The following is a 23070-nucleotide window of genomic DNA, read 5'->3' on the forward strand; positions in this document are numbered from 1 at the left end:
GACATCATCACAGAACCGCACACGAGAGGCTCATAGAGGGACCTGGAACCTCCACCACCGAGGGACCACCGATGGAGACCGGAGGAGGGGCGGGGAGGCAGCGGAAGACTTGCTTTCATCCAGAGAGGCCTTGAACCTGTGGGCCTCATGGTAGCGACATACCCCCCCCTCATACAACTATCGGCCATCCTGCACCGTTCCCGACGGAGACCTTCCCCCACACCAACGCTTCCTGGGGCGCCCCTGCCCACTCGCCCAGATCTGGCCCAGAGTGGAGGTCGAGTGCGATATACACCCCGAGTGCGGTCTCCCGCCGCCCTGGGCCCCGCTGCTACTCTCTCAATCAAGAACGCCTGATACGAGCAGTATGTCGAGGCAAACTAAGGTGAGCAAGGGCACATATCTAGGCATGTTTACTGCGCCGGAGAAACCCAAGACACAGGATCCTCCTAAACTGACCCCACAGAAGCCACAAGAAGACAGGGGCGCCCTCGCTACCAAAGGAGACCTAATAGCCTTCATGGCGGATATTAAATCGGAGTTCCGCGCCTGCCTTTCGGAACTCACCGCTAAAGTTGATCAGACGGACCAAAGGGTCACAGAAATCGAACAGAGGCTCGGAGAGATCGAGGACCATTCTCAGGATCATACTACCACACTGGGGGAAGTGCAAAAAACCATCGATTCCCTGCACCACAAATACGAGATCCTGGAGTTCAAACACGAAGACCTTGAAAATAGGGCACGTCGCAATAACCTCTGCATTCGCGTCCTCAGTTTTCAATTCGGGAAATACCCTTTCCTGCCCATCCATCGTCCACAACTCTCATTGACACCTCTTAGGCCTGCCATCTGCTCCATCTTCTGACGTGTCCATGCATATCTGCATATCCTAAGAACCCCAGGAACTATATTCTTGGTTTTAACATTCTTACTGCCTTCACCATACAATTTCTACTTCCAACGTTAGACCGTTTTCACAACTGCCACAAATCCCCTCTTGTTCTATTGCTTTTTAAGGGTGCTGCAGGCTGTTGTGGAAATACAGCACGAGACACGCTGCTTTCTCATCCATCCCACTCCTTTGTCACACCAGTTATCCAGCTGCCCTTAGTCCAGCAGCCATCAAACAGTCATGAGCATTATCTTTTAGAATCCCTGTCTCCATACCATACCAGACTCCTGTGCCATCTCATACCACAATCCATCGAAAAATCCACCACCATTAACACCTTCATCATCAAAATCAGCAGGATTCGCCAGCACAGACATCAGCTCTGCATCCAAAAACACCTCAACTTCTCGCCTTGTGAAATTTCAATACCCTGGACAAGACACTCTATAGAGGGCCTGATAGAAACCATGGCCTCCCTCAAAGCCACATGGTGTATACAGACAACATCCTTACTGCATCCATCCTCAAGACCCTCCACAGCATCCATCCTCAAGACCCTCCACACAGAAGCGCTCCTTCCCTACCTGGAGATCAACCACCGCTCCTTTAAAAAGGCACCTTCCCCATCAACCCTATAGATAGGAGAAATTGTCACTAAAGAAACCCACTCTGGATCCGGACAACCTAGGTTACTAACACTGCATCACCCATCTTCCCTTCCTAGGGAAGATCGAGAAATCACACCAGCCACCCTGCCTCCTGGTTCCACTTGAACTCTCGAATGCTTTTGATGCTGTAGACCACCAGGTGCTCACGAACACCCTTCATCGGTGCATGAGGATCAGCAACCTTGTCCTACGCTGGTTCAAGTCCTACCTCGCCAACCACCAGCTGTTCATATGGACTCCTCTAGATTGCCAATGCTACCCATCACCTGTGGAGTCCTGCAGGGCTTTATCCTCCCCCCAATGACCTTCAATCTATACATTGAGCCGCTGGGAGCACTCCTAGCCACAGACTTACATATTGTTATCTGTGGCTAGATTACGTCTTTGAGGCCCTACACCCGGACCTGGACAAATCCCAGCTCCTGCTGGACCGGACCCACAGACTGCGCTCGCGCCGTGGGACAGATTCGGAGCCCCCCCCCAGATGTTATTACCAGGGCCCACTTCTTCACTACCAAAGAGGCAATATCAGTCGCCAAGGAGATGAGATCACTTTTCAGAGCACCCCACTTCAAATATACCAGGACCTCTCTCCACTTACTCTCCAGAAAAGAAGAGCACTTCGGCCTCTGACAGTGTTCCTTCAGGAGCAACAGATCCGTTACAGGTGGCTGCTTCTGACAGCTCTCCAGTTTACATAAATGGCACCCTACGCCGAATCAGCCACTTGGAAGACGCAGAGAAAATCTTACATCCAGCCTCGCCCCGAGATCCTTCCACGCCAAACCCGGAGGGGACCGAAGACTCTGGACCGCTTCCCTCCCCAAAGCCCAAACGCACGCCATGGTCGTCAACCCAGCGGAGCAACAGAAAGAGATGAACGAGGACGCTTCCACGGTCCCAGGTTCTGTCAGCAATTGAGCCTGGACGCAGATGCTCCTACCTAAAGTAGGACCCGCCACCTAGGTTTTGAGCTAAGGAACCTTGAAGGCGGTGGCGGCGGGCCATACCCATGGTTCATACCCACTCCAAGGATACTTTCCAACTTTTGTTCCCTGGAAACCCACAGTACACGATACATGATACATGATGGGACAGTTGGCCCTGTTGGCCGAGGGTACGACCGTACTTACAATGTCGGTCTACCCCCCAGTTAAAGTTGCGGGCCCCCATTGGGTTTCCGCATTAAAACTTCAAATGCGGGATGATATCAAGAGATTCCCTAACAGACATGGCAGTTGAATCACCGCCCCACGACCCCCCCCTAACCCAAGGAAAGGAGAGTAAGTCTTCAGCGGACCTCCAGACGCTTCGGGTCCTCTCCCTGAATGTTAATGGCCTGAACTCCCCTAACAAGCGAAAGGCAATTCTACTGAAACTCCGGGACGAAGACGCAGCGATAGCCATGCTCCAAGAGACTCACCTGCTGCCGGCAGATGTGACCCGGCTTCGTTTCTGGTTATTCCCGCTCCAATTCTTCGCCTCTGGCACAAACAAAAAAGGAGGTACGGCGATCCTCTTCAGGAAAGACCTGAACCCACAGATCCTGGAAACGAAAATATGCCCAGATGGCTGATTTACAGCGGTCAAATGCCTCCTAGTGGGAGACCTATATACTCTCATCTCAGTGTACGCCCCTAACACTGGACAATCACACTTCTATGACTCCTTGGGCACATCTCTCGCTAGCTTTGTGGAGGGCCAAACAATTGTCGGTGGAGACTTCAATGGGGTTCCCGACCCCACCAAAGACCGGTCACACCCCCCGACTCCAGGCGACTTCGCCCAAGCACTTAGCCTCCTCCGACTCTTCAGGACCCTGGAGATAATGACTCATGGCAGGTGTTCCACCCTGACGAAAAAGATTTCTCTTTTTACTCTTTCGTCCATCGCACCTTTTCAAAGCTCGACCTGTTCCTGATCTCTCCGCAAACGTTCCCCTCAGTCAAAGAAGTCTCCATTGGCACAAGAGCGATATCCGACCACGCCCCAGTGCTCCTGGAACTCCGGGTTCAGAACCCTAACCTCAATAACCCACGCAAATGGATGTTGTACGACCCGATCCTTAACGACATGGCCACCAGAGACAAGATCGCAACAGGAATAAGAAATTTCTTTAACGAAAACCCAGCCTCAGACACCTCATTAGCCAACAACTGGGACGCCATGAAGGCAGTAATCAGGGGCTCCCTGATAGCCCATGGTGCGGCCTACCACCGAGACAGGCGTCAGACCCAGACGGCTCTAGAGAACGAACTAAGAGAGGCCGAGGCACTCCATAAGGAGAAAGGCTGGTCCCCCAAAACGCAACGGATCATTCATACAGCACGGAAAAAACTGGAAGCCCACTATGCGGAACAAACCGCCCAACTAATGGCGAAGGCCAAACAGTCATACTACGCGAAGGGTAACAAGGCGAACAAGTTCCTGGTGGCCAAGCTAGCCAAGCAGAGACGCGTCAACGCAATCACGGGCCTGCGTGATTCCAACGGGGTCACACTATACTCAGAGCCCGAAAAGCAACGCCTCGCAATAGATTATCTGACCCAAATCATGAAGGCAACCCCACGAAACTTACCACAACAGAAGGAATACCTGCAGCAGGCAGCAGTGCCCCGTCTCTCCGACGCAACGAGAGACAAACTGGAGGAGCCCATTACAGGGGAGGAAATTGAGGAAGCCATCAAATCACTTAAAACACGGGCCCCCGGCCCAGACGGCTTTTCAACCAGGTTTTACAAACTATTCAGAGCACAACTGACCCCCCACCTGGTTACCCTATTCAACTCCTTCAGGGAAACGGGAGCGGTGACCCCATCGATGCAGGAATCAACCACCATCCTCCTGCCTAAACCTGGAAAAGATCCGAGAAGCATAATGTCCTACAGGCCGATCGCACTTTTAAACATCGACGCGAACATATACTCAAAAATTCTAGCAACCCGCTTAAACCGCATCTTGCCGAAGATCATTCACCCCGACAAGGCAGGTTTCATCCTACACCGGACAGCAGGTGACAACATCCGGAGAACCCTGAACCTGGTGGACCTTGCCTCCCGGAACGCCCGAAAACTAGTCTTAGTGGCTCTCGACGCAGCTAAGGCATTTGGTAGGGTGGATTGGACATTCATGAGACACACCCTAGGGGCCTTCAGCTTCGGGCCAGCTTTCCAAACGATGGTTCTAGCCAACTATAATAGCCCTAAAACTAGCCTGAGAATCAACGGACATAACTCGGCCCCGATCCCCTTATCGTGCGGAACCTGGCAAGGCTGTCCACTGTCGCCCTTGCTCTTTGCACTCACCATGGAGCCCTTCGCACAAAAGATCAGGTGAAATGACCAAATCAAGGGCATGCAAAGTGGCCCCACGCATCACAAAATCGCCCTATACGCGGATGACATTCTGCTTACGATCTCGGCGGCCCACTCATCTCTAAAACACGCGATACGTGAAATCACCAGCTATGGCGAAGTCTCAGGCCTCACCATAAACTTCGATAAATCATCCGCCCTGGGTATCGGCCTCACCCCAGCAGAACATGAACCACTGACTAAGATGTGCCCGATAACATGGGAAAAGAGGGCCATCCCCTATCTAGGGGTCCACATCCCGGCTGACCCAAGAGACACGTACAAAGCCAATTTCCCCCGACTCTTTAAAGAACTGGAAGGCGACTTGAAGCGCTGGGGGATCCAAGAGATCTCACTGCTCGGGCGCATCACTGCATGCAAGATGAACCTCCTTCCGAGATTCCTATACGCCTGTGCCTCCCTACCAGTAGCGATCCCCACACCAACTCTTCGAGGGATCCAGAGAAAAATGCTGAACTTTATCTGGAAAGGTAAGAAAGTGAGAATCCCTCTCAGAACCATGCTGGGGAGTTCCAAACTGGGAGGGCTGGGGGTCCCAGACTTGCAGCCCAACTGGCCCAGGTCCAGGCTTGGCAAAATACGACAAACCGCCCTAGATGGGTAGAGCTGGAACAATCACGAGTGCCCCTACCCTTACGATTCCTACCACACATCCCGCCCCCCCTCAGGACCCAATGGAGAGAGCTCCTGCTATCAACCCAACACACCCTTAGCACCTGGGACTGGGCGCTAAAACGAAAGGGAGTGCCAAGAGGACTGAGCCCACGCACCCCGGTCTTCCATAATCCAACGTTCGCACCGGGAACGAATCCTCGCAACTTTCTTAACTGGATCAAAGGCGGGCTGGAGACCATAGACCAGCTGTATACGGGGGGGGACCTCTCACATTCGCCCAATGCAAGGAGAAATTCCAACTCCAGGAAAGGGATAGATTCACATACATTCAATTACGCCACTGGTGCTCACATCCCCAAACTCTGCAAGCAGCGACACGCCCTCCTACTGCCCTAGAACTCACTCTGGGAGACCTTCCAAACCGCGGCAGAGTATCCACCCTATACAGGCGCTTCCCAAGTGACTTTCTGACCACAAAAACCTGCTGCATGGCCCAATGGGAGGCGGACCTGGGTCACCCGACAGAGGATCAAACCTGGGTGGACATATGGACCAGAACACACACCTCGTCCACCTGTATCACCAATAGGGAATGTGCGTACAAGATCACGCTGCGGTGGTACTACCCGCCCCTCAGACTTCACCATATGAACCCCCAGGTGGATCATTCTTGCTGGAGAGGATGCGGCCACCCAGGCTCCTTCTTCCACATGTGGTGGGCTTGCCCAAAGGTCCAACAATTCTGGAAAGCATGCCTGGGGTCCATCACACAAATTACCGGAACAACGATTCCCCTGGAACCAGAACCGGTTTTGCTGGGAGCTCCAATTCCCGGGACCTACCCGCGCTCCGGGACCAGAGCGAAACTACTAACCCACTGCCTACTAGCAGGGAAAACGGTGGTGGCCAGAGTTTGGAAAACCCCGGAAGGCCCTCACATAGCCCAATGGTGGACCAAACTTTGGGACATTCTGGTAGCGGAGAAAGTGACGGCAGCACAAGCGGGAACTCTTCATCGTTTCCAGAATATCTGGGCCCCACTGCTGGAATTCGACCAGCGCTTCCCTGCCCTGACCTATAAACCTACTGGGGCCCGCTGGATCTTTAAAAAAAATCAGGAGATCCCGGAGGAAGATACATAGACGCTGAGGCGCAATCTGGACAGCCCGGGAGGGAAGAGACCACCTACAATGCCTGAGGGACAGATGGACCAAGGGGGGAGGGAGGAAACTCGGGGGGGGGGGGGGGGGGGGAGATAAAGGACTGGGGATCAACATGCCTAAATAATCACTGCTTATAATGTTTGTACTTGTCATCCTGCCTTGATTTAAAATAAAGTTAAAAAAATATATATATATAGTGCAAGTTTAATGTGCCTGCCACTACACCCCCTTACCTCCAAACATGAATTCCATGTGATCCCTTGTTAGTTTCTACTAAAGTTTAAAGATGACCCAGCTGTCACCCCAACACAACTGCCTTCTCTCCCTGATTCCCTACCTCAGTTTTCAATTCGGGAAATACCCTTTCCTGCCCATCCATCGTCCACAACTCTCATTGACACCTCTTAGGCCTGCCATCTGCTCCATCTTCTGACGTGTCCATGCATATCTGCATATCCTAAGAAACCCAGGAACTATATTCTTGGTTTTAACATTCTTACTGCCTTCACCATACAATTTCTACTTCCAACGTTAGACCGTTTTCACAACTGCCACAAATCCCCTCTTGTTCTATTGCTTTTTAAGGGTGCTGCAGGCTGTTGTGGAAATACAGCACGAGACACGCTGCTTTCTCATCCATCCCACTCCTTTGTCACACCAGTTATCCAGCTGCCCTTAGTCCAGCAGCCATCAAACAGCCATGAGCATTATCTTTTAGAATCCCTGTCTCCATACCATACCAGACTCCTGTGCCATCTCATACCACAATCCATCGAAAAATCCACCACCATTAACACCTTCATCATCAAAATCAGCAGGATTCGCCAGCACAGACATCAGCTCTGCATCCAAAAACACCTCAACTTCTCGCCTTGTGAAATTTCAACACCCTGGACAAGACACTCTATAGAGGGCCTGATAGAAACCATGGCCTCCCTCAAAGCCACATGGTGTATACAGACAACATCCTTACTGCATCCATCCTCAAGACCCTCCACAGCATCCATCCTCAAGACCCTCCACACAGAAGCGCTCCTTCCCTACCTGGAGATCAACCACCGCTCCTTTAAAAAGGCACCTTCCCCATCAACCCTATAGATAGGAGAAATTGTCACTAAAGAAACCCACTCTGGATCCGGACAACCTAGGTTACTAACACTGCATCACCCATCTTCCCTTCCTAAGGAAGATCGAGAAATCACACCAGCCACCCCTGCCTCCTGGTTCCACTTGAACTCTCGAATGCTTTTGATGCTGTAGACCACCAGGTGCTCACGAACACCCTTCATCGGTGCATGAGGATCAGCAACCTTGTCCTACGCTGGTTCAAGTCCTACCTCGCCAACCACCAGCTGTTCATATGGACTCCTCTAGATTGCCAATGCTACCCATCACCTGTGGAGTCCTGCAGGGGTTATCCTCCCCCCAATGACCTTCAATCTATACATTGAGCCGCTGGGAGCACTCCTAGCCACAGACAACATCCACCTCCACCTCCACCAATACACAGATACCTCAAGATGGACTCCATGAAGGACATCCACCGACTCAAATCCTGTTCGCTGATCCAGTCTTGGATATCCAGTGCATTCTTGAAGCTCAACCCTGCCAAGACCGAAATCCTACTCCTCACTAACACCCAGACATCCAGACCTGTCTATCAACCAGGAACCTGGAGGGCTTCACACCAGAGCTGACCTCCTGCGCCAATTCACTCAGGTTCCATATCGACAAACACCTATCCTTCAAGACACAAACAGCAAAGAAAACTCAGACTCTACCTACTGCGCAAAGTCAAGCTCTTCACCCCTCCGGACAGCATCAGAGCCACCATTTAAGCACTGGTCCTATCACACCTGGATGGGGGCAATGCCCTCCTTGAACGCCTTCAGTCGTCCGCCCTTATGCCCCTGAGAAGTGTCCTACACGCGGCTGCATGCCTCATCAAGGGTCTATGCAATTATAGCCACATCGGCCCTCATCGACCTTCACTGGCTCCCGCTACACGCACCAATCACCTTCTAGTCTTGCTGCATCATCTATAAAGGCAGCTGCCTTCAAGTCACCCAAATACTTTGCGAAGACACTCTGCATCTCTTATTGACCGCGCAACACCAGAATCCATGACGCGTGCAGACTTCAAATCCACTGCTGTAAAAGAGGCTAGGACCAGAAAAGAAGACTTCTCTGCCTACACCACAAGACTATGGAACCTCCACCACATAAGCATCGGACTCGCTCCTACAATTCAGAATAGAACTCGTGACACCTCTTCAAGGACTCTTCAACACCTAGGCCATCACAACTCCCCCACACAACACAAGACTCGCTAGACGCCATCCACCCCTCTCCTCCCAGTACCTCTTTTCTGAAGCCCTTTTGAATCCTACCAGCGTTGTACATCTGTTCGGTTATCTCTGAAAAGAGCTCCGTTTCTTTTCGAAACTAGGACAGTGCTCAAAAATAATAACAGTACTTGCAGCTTCTAGTTTTGTGGTGGGCCAGCCACTCGCTCTAGCCCACACAGTCACAAACCCGTTCACATTAAGTAATACGAATTTCCTACTCACAAGTGTTTTGGGTGGCAAAGACAAATGCAAGGTTTTAGTGTAGTGGGGCAGTATACCTGCTTATAGCCTCCTTTTCTAAAATCAACATACTTATCATCCATGAAGCCTCCAAGTAGTTTGAAAACAGCCTACTCGAGTCAATGGTTACAGACAGTTACAGCCCTCCCTGTGGAACTCTCTTCCACAATTCCTGAACCAACAACAATATCCTTCAAAACAAACCCGCTCAGTCTACAGTTCCTCGCACATTAGAAATCCTGTTCTTACAACAATTTCAAGAGGCTGTTTAAAAAGTGATATCCATGGCATAGTAACGCCCCGCCTTGACCTTACAAAAAGGGTGCAAAGATGCAAGACTTTAAAAACATAATTTAAACGCTAGGCATCAACCGCAAGACACCCCTTGAAGCTTCTAAGCAACATTGCATCTCCATGCCAGTCATTAGGTCACCCTACTTGCTACGAGTGAAATAATTTTAGACAATCAAAAAAAAAAAAAAAAAAAAAAAAAAAAAAAAACGAACCAGGAGCACTAGCAAATACCTGCTCAATAAGTACATAAAGTGACCGGATCACTAAAGACTAAGGAAGCATATATCACCTTCAAATGCTGCTGCATCATCCACAAGACTGTCTATTCCCAAGCTAGCTCGCTGACCATCTCAGAGGCCTAAGCTCCACCAGAAGCAAGGACATGTGCAGACCAACTCCAATGGTACACGAAGGAAAGAAAGAGGACAGTCCTCTCTCTTCAACCACAGAATCGGTAACCAACTCCCCGTCAACACGAGACTCAATCCTTCACTTGTACATTTTCAGGAAGGCACTCGCACCCCTTCTATTCAAGGAACGGCTCCTCCTAAACCCACACTGCACCCAACCTCAGTGATCTGCCTCCCACTGTATTGTCCCCTAATTGCCGGTTTATCCCTTGCTGACAAACCGCCTACAGCCCCTTGTCATTTCACTGCATCCCAGTAACTCTGCTTTCTTCACCGTGTATGCCCCACCCCCCTACAACTTGCAAAGCGCTACACTGATCATCAATGCTAGGTCCACGCTCAATAAATAACCCAATAAATAAGCCCAGAACATTCATATTGCATGCTAATCAAGGCAGCTATGAATGACCATCATTAAATCAACTCCCATTTTAGTACCCAGTTCGTCCTCCATCTTGCCTCCAACTTTGATACATTCATCTTCCATACAGTGGACCACAATCAGTCAGATGTCTAAATGTAGGACAGGTCTCAACCCCACTTACCTGTGCGGCTTAGATACAGAATAGTGGCATTGTCAAATCTTGTATATATTTTATTTTCTGAAAGACACAGGGGACCCCACACTCTGGGTGTGGGTATTAATATAACCATCACGGAAAGACATCAAGAGGATACAATTCAAAGGTTTGGTATCAAGGATTTTTATTTAAATATTTATTTAAATATATGACAATTTAAATATATGAGTCAAATCATGATTTAATCTGCATGATTTAATTGTCAAAATTTTTAACAGGATTCAAATTTGGAAAAGGTGGCAAGTCTTACAATTTGACTAAATAAACTCCACTTAACATTCAGTGGCAAAATATTTTAACTTTTTAGGCTACTATACCATCTTCACTCTCCGCAGTCGAATTAATCATACATAGTTTTAGTCTTCCATGGTGTTAGATTTGGTGGGTGTAATAGGCTGGGTCTAATGAGCAAGTAAGCCAGGATAATCTTTCCAGTGGGACTATACCCAGACATACATCCTTTGCTTGTTGTGCAGCTAGATCAAATTTTATGCTGGATTCGTCCAAATACTAAGCAATGTATTAAGTGTTAATACACTATTTTCACGCAATGTGAGGACCGTGGACAGCCTGAAAAGGCATTGCCAGGAATCCCGTCAGTATGCTTATCGTTGCACGCAGATATCTGTGGCGACTGCTTAACTCTCTGAACACCCTTAGCCTCCAGGCAAACAAGCTGAAACTAATTAATTTGGTCAAACAAGTTTCAAACCTGACTCAGGCTGTGATCAGTCCCATGCAGTGGTGGATGGAGATGAGGCTATTTGGTCAGAACAGACACAGGTCGCCTCCCATCCCATTGGACACTGATCTTCCTACTCTGCTTGCCCCAAAACCTTTTCCTGGACCTGGCCCACGCAGCTTGCCTGGACACTCAATTGCCCAGACTGCTTAAAGGCATGGCTGCCTTCATGATTCTTGGTGACATGATAGGAAATTCTCAACTGCTACTTCTGTTGTCCCCCAGGTGCAAGTACTGTGCAATGGCCATATGAAATTGACTAATCAGAAGCTTTCTGTATGCTTATACTGGTCATTCACAATAAAGTCCCAGTGAGAGGAGCATGAATCTGATTTGCAAGTAAGCCAGCTCGCGCTAGAGACACCTGAAAATGTGCTCCTTTAAATCCTGGAAATTCCTGTTTGAATTAAAAATAAAACAAACGTTGTGGCAGTACTGGCAAAGTCATCTTAAAAATCCCAGGGAAGACAACTGCTTTCATGAGGCCATTTACTTTCTTCTTGCAGATTAATTTAGTGGCTTTTTTTATTTGGTCAGGTGGTTTAGACCTTTTTGTTTTGGCCGCAGTCTGCAATAATAAATACACAAGTTATTCATCCAATTAGCAATTCATACATGGTTCGAAACTGCCAGGAGTTGGGAGCTATTTAGCACCTTGCTATAGCCAAAGGGACCCTGGTAGGCTTTAAACCAGCAGCTACCAGGAGCTACTTTTGTCTCCTGTGTCAAATAGTGCCATCCTAACCTAGCTATGCGATATTAATTCTGTATGTTCAGGAATGCATATTAAAAGTGTACGAACACACCTAAAAGGTCAGTTAGAGCATACTGAATAGTTTAAAATGGACAAAAATTAGTTTGCACCTGGTGCCAAGTGGGATTTGATGCGCGCCATGTACTAGCTCCTGGTTTTCCAGAGGTAGCTCCTGCCTAACTGGTTATGCCCGATAGCCAAGAGCTGATTTTTGTTTCTGGTCAACAAATCCCAATTTCAACCCATGTCATAATGCTGCCTTTAGATTATTATTATTTATTATTATGATAAGCCACAGTGCGAGTAAATGTGGCTATACAAAAATTGCATGAATCCGAGTGAATCTAGAATGTGGTTTTACCTTTCTCCCCCAGCAACACCAGGCACACCTATGCCAAAGTACCACCTCCTAGAGGAAAAGTTGCCAACTAGAGAGATTATCGGGTACTTGCAACATATGTTAGCAAAACTGACCCGACTGTAGGAAAACTAACCCAATCAATCAATTTCTCAGACTGCAGTTTATGCAAGGTGTAGAGACAACATAGGACATCTGGCTTCTCTGCAAACTACGTAAACATGTATTGTGTCACCACAGGGAGGAAAGAGAAACTGGACTCCAAAGCCTTGTCAAGTTCAATCCAGATAAGCGAAAAGGTTGGAACGAGCCACACATGGCGAACCCTTAGAAAAGAAGATACAAGTGAACAGAAGGCACAAGTACAATGTTAATCACGGTAATAGAAATCAATCGTCTAAAAAAGGAAGTAACAACTAAGAGCAGACTGGATAACAAGAGCAAGGAATGCACAAGACATGAGGAGCCGCCCTAACTCAAGGGCCAAAAGTCAGAAATAAACTAGAAGAACATACACCAAGAGACCAAGCAAAAAGACAGAACTGTTATGCAAATGTATCAAAGTACAGGGAGACATTGATCAGGCAGCAGCTGACATAGCCCAGCAACAGAGCATCCATGGGACCCAGTCGCACCACATGCAAGTAAAGAGTTAACTGTAGGGCATAGACTAAGGCATTGCATGCATTAGTACCCTCAATACCCAAATGGGTCAATGTTTCAATAGAGTCAAAAATAGACTCAAGAAGGAACTTAGACCAACAGAGTTGATATTTCAGCTGAGGGCTGGATCTATTTTTAGTTTGTGCAAAAGAAAAGGAAAAAGGGAGCAAATGGTGGTCTGACCAGAGCAGTGGTAAGGGATTGAAGGTGACAGATATTAGAAAAATTAAGATCAAGCTGATTGCCACCTGGATGCGTACAACTATGGTTACCTAAGGAAAAGCTGTAGTCCGCTAGTGAAAAGACAAGTTTAGAGGCATGTGTATCGGGTGGGCGATTAAGATTGAGATTAAAATCACCAAGTATTACTATCTTCGGATAGATTAAAGAGAAATCAGCCAGAGCTTGTACAAACTCGCCCACAACTGGTTAGTGGCGTAACCAGGAGGGCGATTACACAGAATTTTCAGAAGAAGCCTGCATTTTAATAAAAAGTAGCTAAAGTAAGTTTGGGTGAGAACTCAATGACCTGGCAGTTGAAAGATTTCAGGCCGACTCCATCTCCTAGTTTGGGGGGGTCGATTAAGTTGTAAAATTGTGTAGTTGGAAGGAAGCATTTGGATGGTATCTGGTCCAGAGCGGGCATTAAACCACGTTTCGGTGATGCACAAGACATCAGGCCCATAGGTATCTACAACATAAAAAATATCACGATGGCCCACAGCGGAGCGGTCATTAAATAGAAAACCTTTCTTTCAAGAGGGTGAGAGGGGCATCAGTCGCCTCTGGCAAATCAGAGAAACGCCAGAGAGAGACGCCAATTCATTGTGGTGGGAGCCAGAGCTATCAATGCATCATGCGAGAAAACAATGCAATGGGGGGGAAGCTGTTACTTGCAAGAGCCGAGGCCCGGAAGGGCACAGACAGGCTTGCGTTAAGAGCGCATTCGGCACGCTGACTGCGCCCCTGCCCGCGCGGTCTCTCTTGCACATTTATGGCAGAGAGAAAAATCAACAAGGCGTGTGCAACAGCAATTAATAAAGATAGGAAGTGAGTCGGGAAGCCCAGTATGGGGGAGAACACCAGTATCAAGAGAACAATGATCCTCTGGGGAGCAGTACCACACGCAATGCACCCCAATTAGTAGCAGCGGTACAACAGTATAAGCAGTTAAGTCACAGCTTAAAAACATGTAAAAGCAATTAAAAAATTAATCAGGCAAAACGAGTGGCTTTAAAACGGTAGTCCTGAAGGAACAACCTGACCTCTCGCTCACAGTGAACTAACAATGAGAACTCCCAGGTTTTGAGGGGACTGAACCAAGGTGAGACGGGGGCCCAGTGAAGCAGGCCAGGGCACAGTAGGAAAGAAAACCAACTAAGATGTGCGAGGAGTTAGGATCCCTGTTGAACAGCCAAACTTTTATAAAAGGGAAAGACCAAAAACCATCTGGTCTGGAGCTGAAGGGAAGTCGCTGGCTACAAAGGCAATTTGAGCATCTTCAGTATATGATGTAGAAGCCAGGAGAAAGGAGACAAGGTCCGTTCCACTAGTATAAGGGAGAGAAGTATGGAAAAGACAAAAGGACAGGGTGGAGCCTTGCAGCACCATGCAGTTGGAGAATGTTGGTTGAAGAAAAAGTATCCTGAACTGAATTGCTATCCATCGCTTTAATGACAAAGCACTTTACAAGGCGGATCAGTAGGTCAGCATGATTGAGGGTCTACTGTTTTACTGATCAAGCATTCCTCTAGAGCAAGGGTCTGCAACTGACTCTCCCCACGTGGTGGACTGTGACTCCCATGATCTCTCACCATTGACTATGGTGGGAGTTGTAGTCCAAAACGTCGGGCGAGCCAAAGGTTGCAGGCCCATGCGGACTGTGACTCCCATGATCTCTCACCATTGACTATGGTGGCTAGAGATGATGGGAGTTGTAGTCCAAAACGTCGGGCGAGCCAAAGGTTGCAGACCCATGCTCTAGAGTATGATGGTTATCAAATAAGAGAAAAGTTACTCTCAAAGAGGAAGGCAGACTGTTCCTCTGGAGGGCCTAACTCACAATTGGTTTGTTGCACAACATCTTGCTACCATTGATGCAATTTGTACCACCAGAGCATGGTGTCAAAATCTTCATTTTTTAAGGAACTACCCAGTTACTGGGACTGAACATCAGTTTAGAGGATCTGAGAGGCAGAAGAAAGTATTGCACATTGCTCATGGGGCTCCTTGCACCACGGTTTTCCCCTGGAATGAGACAGCATCTACAGATGTGGACAGCACATTTGGTAAATACTTATGGTCAATTTGTTATTTATGCTGAGTCAAGTCACTTCTAGAAGTGTTTTGTCTTCCACCATGCTCCACCTCAATTCACTAACCCAGTAGAATGCTTGGCACAGGTGCCTCACAAGATAAATGGTGGTGATGGGTAGCAGGCATTACAAATCCAGCACTCATGGTCACCATTTTACAAAGAAAGTTTGAAGGTGGACCAAGCACTAACCTTTCACCTCTGCTTACTGCTCAGAGTACTACAATACGTAGTTCAAGCTGTCTGAATCAAACTTGAATTTAGCTTGCATGGCCTGTAGGGGCATGGACTTTCAAGTGCTTTTGCCAAGGACCAGAGGTAAAAAAATAAGGCAGCAGAGCTACTTTGGAGGTGTGAGGGTAGAGGAATCAGAGGCGGTATCAGGAATTCAAGCTCCGACCTGTGCACACCACCACGGCAATGCAAGGGAGACATACAGAAACACTGCACAACACATAAACCTTAGGGACATGGCTCGAACGCGAGCTTGAAAATGAACTCCCAAGTACCTGCAGCCTATTTTTCCAAACAGACATAATACAATTTCTAACTTTCAAATAGTATTAAATTAAGGGAATGTTTCACAGACCGGGCAAATACCCAATAAGGCAAGGATCATATTGTCCAATAGAGCTAATAAATGTGGACGCAAATTTATATACAAAGATATTGGCACATAGGCTAACTCGACTACTGCCGAAACTGACCCTGCCCTATAAATTTCAGCAGTAGATGAATCGGACTTCATACCATCAAGACAAACATTTGACAATGCTCGCAGAATCTGCCACCTAATAGAGAAGACGGGAATAACCCAAAACTCTGCAATACTAGTGTCATTAGACAGAGAAAAAGCATTTGACAGGGTCGAATAGTCCATGCTGTTCCATATACTAGAAACATATGGAGCTTGGCACAAAATCTCTCCATACGGTGCTGGCTAAGTATAATACACCGACAATTCGCATAAACCTAAAAGTAGTAGGCTCAGTAAAAGTTAAATTAGGACGGTGCACTAAACAAGGCTGCCCACCATCCCTGCTGTGTTATATATATATATATATATATATGCTAGTTACCTAGAAGCCCTAGTGATAGAATTCGGGAGTTAATCAGCTGGCGGGAATAGAAATGGCGGGAGAGGCAAATAAAGCAATAGCATTTGCAGACGATATGCTAGTGGCCTTGTCCGACCCGGAATGCTTGTTGCCGGTATTAATGAAGGAATTGGAAACAATTGGGGCGATACCAGGGTAAAAAAATAAAAAGGCATAATGGGAATTGTGAACCCATTGGTAGACCCCGAAGTGATGGATAGGCTAGGGGCGAGAATGCAACTAAAACAGGCGGAAAAAGGAATAGCATAATTAGGCATAACCCTCTAAAAAAATGGAGCAAATGTATGGGGCAAAGTACCTGCAGTTACCGGAAAAAATTTGAGATGATCTCAATAAATGGAATCCTCTTACAATTACATGGTGGTGGAGAATGACAGTAAAATTTGTATTACTTTCGAGCACTACCCATCAGGATCCCAAAGACTTTCTTTCAATCGCTTCATAAGGCCATCTCGTCATACATTTGGAAGAAAAGACAACCCAGGGTAGCAATGACCACACTTACGGCTCCCAAGGACAGGGGGGCCTGGCATTCCTCCATTTGTATAGATTGTACAAGCCAGCCCAGCTGCGGGTCATTAAGGAATGGTTAGCCGGAGGTCAACATAAAATATGGGCATGACAAGACAGGGATCTTCCCACCCAGGACTCTGTGGCTGAATAAACTAAACGGACACCCCGTTAGGATCAGTGAGATACTTGGGGTGAAGTACTGACTCGGCAATTGGACAGAGGTACTAACGGTGGAGCCATCTTCATTCTACTCAATGTTTGGGAACCAGGAATTCCAGACAAGCATGGAAAAGGGGGCAATTATAAAGTGGGAAAAGATGGGTTGCCAAAAGATATGTGACATGCATCAGGGACAGACCCTCTAATCGTTCAAGGAATGTGTCCAGGACATAGGCCAATTTAAATATAACCAATTGAAACACTGGTTACGTACCCCAGCTATTAAGGCGGCTGCTACAAGACTGAATAATATATAAACACTCTCACTGGTTAAAAAAAAATGGGTGTCAAATCTCTATAGATATTTGAACGAGCAAGAGGAGCATGTTCAATGCAACTATATGAGGAAAAAAAAACTCTAGGGGAGCCAATCCCAAGAAGACACTGGGAATACCTGTGGGAAGCAACCCCAAAAGTAACTTGCTCCATTCAGGTAAGGGAAATGTGGATCGAAGTGCTCCTACAATGGCACTATACAAGGATGAGAGTTGACGTTGGGATGTTTTCATTTTTTTCGCTATTGTCTCTTTGTATGGCGCAGCAACGAAACCAATAAAAAGATTCTTTTTTAAGGGGAATTATTCTGCATAGACTGTGCTTTAGACTTACAGAGTCCCTCTTGGTTCTATCATCTCCCCTACCATTTTCAACATCTAAATGCAACTGTACACTCTTGTTTGGTCACGTCTCGTCGCCCCTTTCCATCGTTTGACTGCATTTGCTCGTCTTTTCCTGGCTTTTTCCCTGCTTTAGTTACTTAGAATTTTCTTTTCCTTGAGAACTTGTAAAAATCGTTTTTTTGTTTTTTTTCAAGTAAATAAAAAAAGTGTTTTCAAAATTAAAAAAAACTACACAGTCTGAGTCACTCATGCCATGATCGCCAATAACTGTAGCCGAATATAGACAGACTAGAAATGTACACCGTCAAGACCACAACACCCCACCCAGGCTCCAGTCAGGGGAAAACACAAATGTATGGTTTGCGCCAAAGTCCGCAAATCGCTATACTGAAATAGTCTACCAATCAATAACATAAACAACTAACCTATTGCCCCTTTCAACTGATCAGCTTTGCACTACATACACAGGCCCTCAACACACTAATGTAAAGCCTGTTTGCAGCAGCTTTATAACCACGGAGCAACTCTGAGCTCCCTGCAGACGTGCACCTCCTCCAATATTCCAGCACTGGTATCCAATTGAGTTCTCCGCACCAAATTCACAACCACGTGGAAGCACGAACTGCACCATTTACCATCGTTACCTGTATCTTAAGGTTCTGTTGCACTATACAGATATACAAAATAAACTGGTGCGCTCGAGAAGCATTACCCAAACTCTAAGCACACACAGTGTCCAGGCCATCCACGTGAAAGATTACTGGCCCGGTGTCTCTGCTTTCCATCACTTGAAACCCCTCCACTTATCGTTACCTAGGCCACCTCACAGATATTGACAGAATGGCACAGTACCGCCACCTAGTAGTACCCGCGTCTTCCTCTGGTCGAATATCACCCAGCTCCGCCCCCCAGTCTGCTCCTGCTTACCATCATACATACATGTGATCTTTTTCAAAATCCAGTTCCGTGTAGAAATGTATGATACTGCCACATCGCCCTCCATATGCTAACACAAACGTATCCTCACATAGCCTCAAACAGACCCACCCTAGTATGAATGGTCTCTTTCCACAGATTGTCACTGGTGCCCTGAACTTTAAGCTGGCGATAACGGGACTGACTGTCACACCACCCACTGTGCTCCAACTTTTATAACATGACAGATTCCATACTCGCATCACGTTACCTTGCGGTAGTGGCCCCTTGTTGCATATCGCCTGCTGCGCTTCAAATCATTGCAAAAGGAAAACAACTGGCACTAGTTCGCAGATCCAAGTTCACGCCCCCTCGCCTTGTCAGCCTACTCTTGTACCTATTGCAAGGTATGGTCTATTACACTCAAGTCAGTCCTGTCCCTCGCAGTTTTCTCCAGAAATCCCCATGCAACTCCACGTTCGTAGTGAAGCTAGTAGGAATTGAGCACCTACCCCATGCCAACCCCTTCAACTTATCCCAATGTATTGGACGTGACCGTAAAACAACCCCACAACCGCGGTGTTCTACCCATGGCTCCACCGGTAGCTCACCGCCTTCTCCAAGTGTCCTCTTGCCAGCTCACGGTTCTTGGTATGATGGTGCAGCACGGAACCCAACTGCAGGTGTGTCCGGGCCTCCTGCCGTGGCCCCGGCTTGCTCCCCAGCACTGCCTGCAAGCAGTGCACGCACAGCTTAACCTTTGGAGGGCTGGAGGTTCGGAAATGTTCAGCCAGGCCCAGCAGCGCCACGTACCAAGGCTCAGCCGCCTCAGCTTGGGGGGGCTGCGGCGCCACCGCCGCCATCTTGGCTCCAACAACAAGCAGCCCCGACCCGACGCCCGCCGCTCTCGCTACAACCCTGCGCCGGAACTACCGTCACGCGCCCCGCAAGGGGTAACTCTGGGAAATGAAGTCTTCAAAAAAAAAGTTGCCGGAAACGGAAAAGCAGTAGTTTAATCCTAAGGGATAACTCTGTTTTCGACCCTCTTCTTATGTGAAAAATAACTTTATTGAAAAGCCTTGAACAATAAAGATTAGAATACAATCTCACCCATATATAGCACATCTCAACAAAGAAAACAAACCAAAATGCCCCACAAATGCAATTAAGTTATTATATATATTTTTTAAAAGCAAATACAAAATCAAGCGAACAATAGCCCGGAATGTATGTGCAGTGGTGGTGGCTTACAGGACGTTTAAATGTACAAAGAAGGCTTACACACTAGGTTCAGCTCTTCGTAGATCTCCAGCCCTTAATCAATACTTGTGCATTATACCTTTACAAAAAAAAATATACACTATTCTACAATGTAATCAATGTGGAATTGATGGGTGTGAACTATTAGGAAAGACAGACCCCTGCGCTGATCTGGTTCTCATAAAGCCTGTTTTCTTCCTGCTGCCATGAACAAGGTTTCAGTGGGACAAGCTCACAAATTCCCATGTGGAGGTAAGAGTGGAAGTTGAAATCTCGTAAGTATTGGCGCTGGATCCGTGATAAAATGCACTCACATCTAGTGGATCTTGGTAAGTGAAAGGTCAAGACACTTGAGTGTCTGCCGTTCAGTAAATTATGGTGCGGCAGCCACCGCGGGGATGATGCAGGTGAGTGCCAGCCCCCTTCCCATGGTGGAGAAATGGGGAGACGGGGACCCTGCTGGCGGACCCTCCCTGGCCGCGGCCCTCTGTGAAGAGGGTGCTCGTGCGGCCAGGGAGGGTCGGCCTGCAGCATCCTATGCCGTTAAGGGAATGCAGCGATGCACAGCCGCAGCCGTAAGAAGAAGTGGGGCGGCCGCAGCCCAGGCTCACGGCTGGGGACACAGAGCGAAGAGAGAGGGAGGTGAGTGCCTGCCCCCTCTTTCACCACCCACGCGGCAACAGAGAGCCCCATGAAATCTCCAGCTGGCCGCCCGGCCAAGCCCTCATGAAGATCCCGGGCTAGGCGGCCAGCGAGATGAAGAAGTTTATCCGAGTCGGAGCGTGGATGCACAGGGGCTGCCCGCTGCAACAGGTAGGGCGGGTAGCACTCCATTGTGCTGGCAGCCCCACTGAAGCGGGACTTGGCCGACAGCATTGGTGGCACAGCAGCTCCGTGTTGGAGTTAAAGTTGAAAGGTGGTCTGAGGTTTGACCAATGTAACAGAAACACCCAAGCCGCCAGAGGTGAAAGTAAGACCCGACTGCCCAGGATGGATTCTCCCGGGCCGCCCTGTGGTGAAAGAAATAGAGGCAAGAGAGTGCCGGCTCCATGATGTGGGGGGTGCTCTGTGCCTGCAGTCTGAGAGCAGCCAGAGCCCCATCCACACGTATGTCGGCAGCACAGGTAGCTCAGTGACAGTGGGCGCACGGATCTATTATGCAATACAGGACAAACTGAACCCCAGCTGCACGTGGTATGGGGCAGGTGGCCAGCAGTGAATTTCTGCATCTCGCTGCACGGTCTGTGGGACAGAGCCACCAGAAAAAACACCTTTTCCGATGTATCCAACTCACGTCATCCTGGCTCAGAACCCCTCCAGGGCCATCACCAGGACAGTTCATGAAAGTCGTAGCTACACGGCTCGAACATTTCTCGCATCCCTTAAAGAGTCCTCCGGAAGATTGGAGAGTGTTTGTCCAAGTCCAAGGGCATCCCCAGAAAACTGGCCCTCGCCTCTCGCACATCCATCTTTGCCTCCAGAAATAAGATCGAAGTTACGGTAGAAGAGTGTGGGAATCAACCAACCAGACACATACTTAGCAAAGTAGTGAGATAAAATGCTGTATTGGAGCAGGGGAAATTTTAGAAGAAGTCGGCTGCGTGCACCGTGGGGCTACAGGGGTCAGTGCCTTCCTGCATAGCGCCATGCCAGAAAATCTCCTGTGGTACCCCTGGCGGCCGTGGGCGGTGTGTGCCAGATCTTCACTGTGCTGTCCATCGCACCCTCTGGTAATAGAGCATCGGATGCCAGAGGGTTTCTGTGAAAAAATAAAATAAAAGGAACGCGCTGTTGAAAAACACCGGGAGGTGCTGCCAAGACAACCAAAGGAACCTTAACAGCAGCTGCATGGTCACACACGGTCTTCATCCAGACATGCAAGCAGACTTATGCGAAAGGCATTGAAGAAGTCCTAGGATCCCAGCACTGCCCCTCAAGGGTTGACCACGTACAGATGCCCGACACTGAGGTCCATTTGGTGAATTCCAGGGATTGGCCAGCATCTTTCCAAATGGTTTTCCTCATGACACACCTCCAAGGTGTAGTCGGTAGCTGTGCCAGCTATGGGAGGTGAGGCAGGATGTCGGTTTGGTTCTGACACCAGGCCTATGGGCACGGCAACAGTGTGAGGAAGACTAGAGGTAGCAAGACACTATCTCTGAGAGCGGCAGAGGAAGACATGAGTGCCAGAGGCCAGGAGCAAGAGGTAGAAGCTTTCCAGGTGCAGCACGAGACGCACCAAAGCTTCAATAAGAAAGAGGGTGTGCCCTGCCAAAATCACCCCAGAGATGGGAAAGGGCAAGAAGGCAAGAACAGCGTGGGGAATGGCCTGCTGTTTTCTACTCATGAGAGGGTATATAACGACACAAGGAAGGCAGCAAGATATGCCCTATACTACCAAGGAGGGAATAGCAGGACAGGCCAGGGGAAATGGTTTTTGCCCGGTCAACCAAATCCATGCATCCTTCCACACGCGGTCGAGCATGCAGTCTGGCGAAAGTGATACTTGCCATGCTGTCTCTGCAATTGTGGACGTTATTCAGCCCCGGCAAAACAAGCAGCGACTCTGAAGTGGAAGCCAACACTGGAAGAAAGTGCGTGCCATGCCATTGAACAGACCGTGGCACAGAAGTGAAGGAGTGTTGCTGTTTTGGTAGTGTGGAGGAGGTGAGCCATGTTGGAGCCAGACGAGAGGCAGAGACTGGCCCTGGCACAGACTAAGGATCCTGGGCGCTGTGCAGTGAATTGGGGAGCTCCTGTGATCTGAGTATTTCAGGATTAGAAGACATGGAGTTTCGAAGTCACATGTCCATGCATCAACCAGCTCCTGGTTTGGAGCCCCCACATGATGTGTATGCACAATCCAGTGGAGGTGACGGGTGCCACCCCACCTCCACAAGCATGAGCACCGACAAGCAGGTGTCCCAGAGAGAGGGAGAAACTGGAACAGGAAATGGCCCTGACACTGCCCAGAAACATGTTGCCCTGGCTCTAATTCCTGCCAGC

General features: G+C 48.4%; 1 protein-coding gene across 1 annotated transcript in view; it reads right to left on the bottom strand.

Moving 5' to 3' along the window:
- MAU2 (MAU2 sister chromatid cohesion factor) overlaps positions 1 to 19729 on the bottom strand; it is an 893447-nt gene extending 873718 nt beyond the window's left edge. The window contains exon 1 of the mRNA XM_069649112.1: positions 19416 to 19729. Coding sequence (XP_069505213.1) covers positions 19416 to 19667 — 252 coding nt within the window. The 5' untranslated portion in view covers positions 19668 to 19729. The remainder of the gene's footprint in view (positions 1 to 19415) is intronic.
- Positions 19730 to 23070: the final 3341 nt, after the last annotated feature.

This window comes from Ambystoma mexicanum, chromosome 1p (assembly GCF_040938575.1).
Source record: "Ambystoma mexicanum isolate Mex_15411 chromosome 1p, UKY_AmexF1_1, whole genome shotgun sequence".
Taxonomy (NCBI): domain Eukaryota; kingdom Metazoa; phylum Chordata; class Amphibia; order Caudata; family Ambystomatidae; genus Ambystoma; species Ambystoma mexicanum.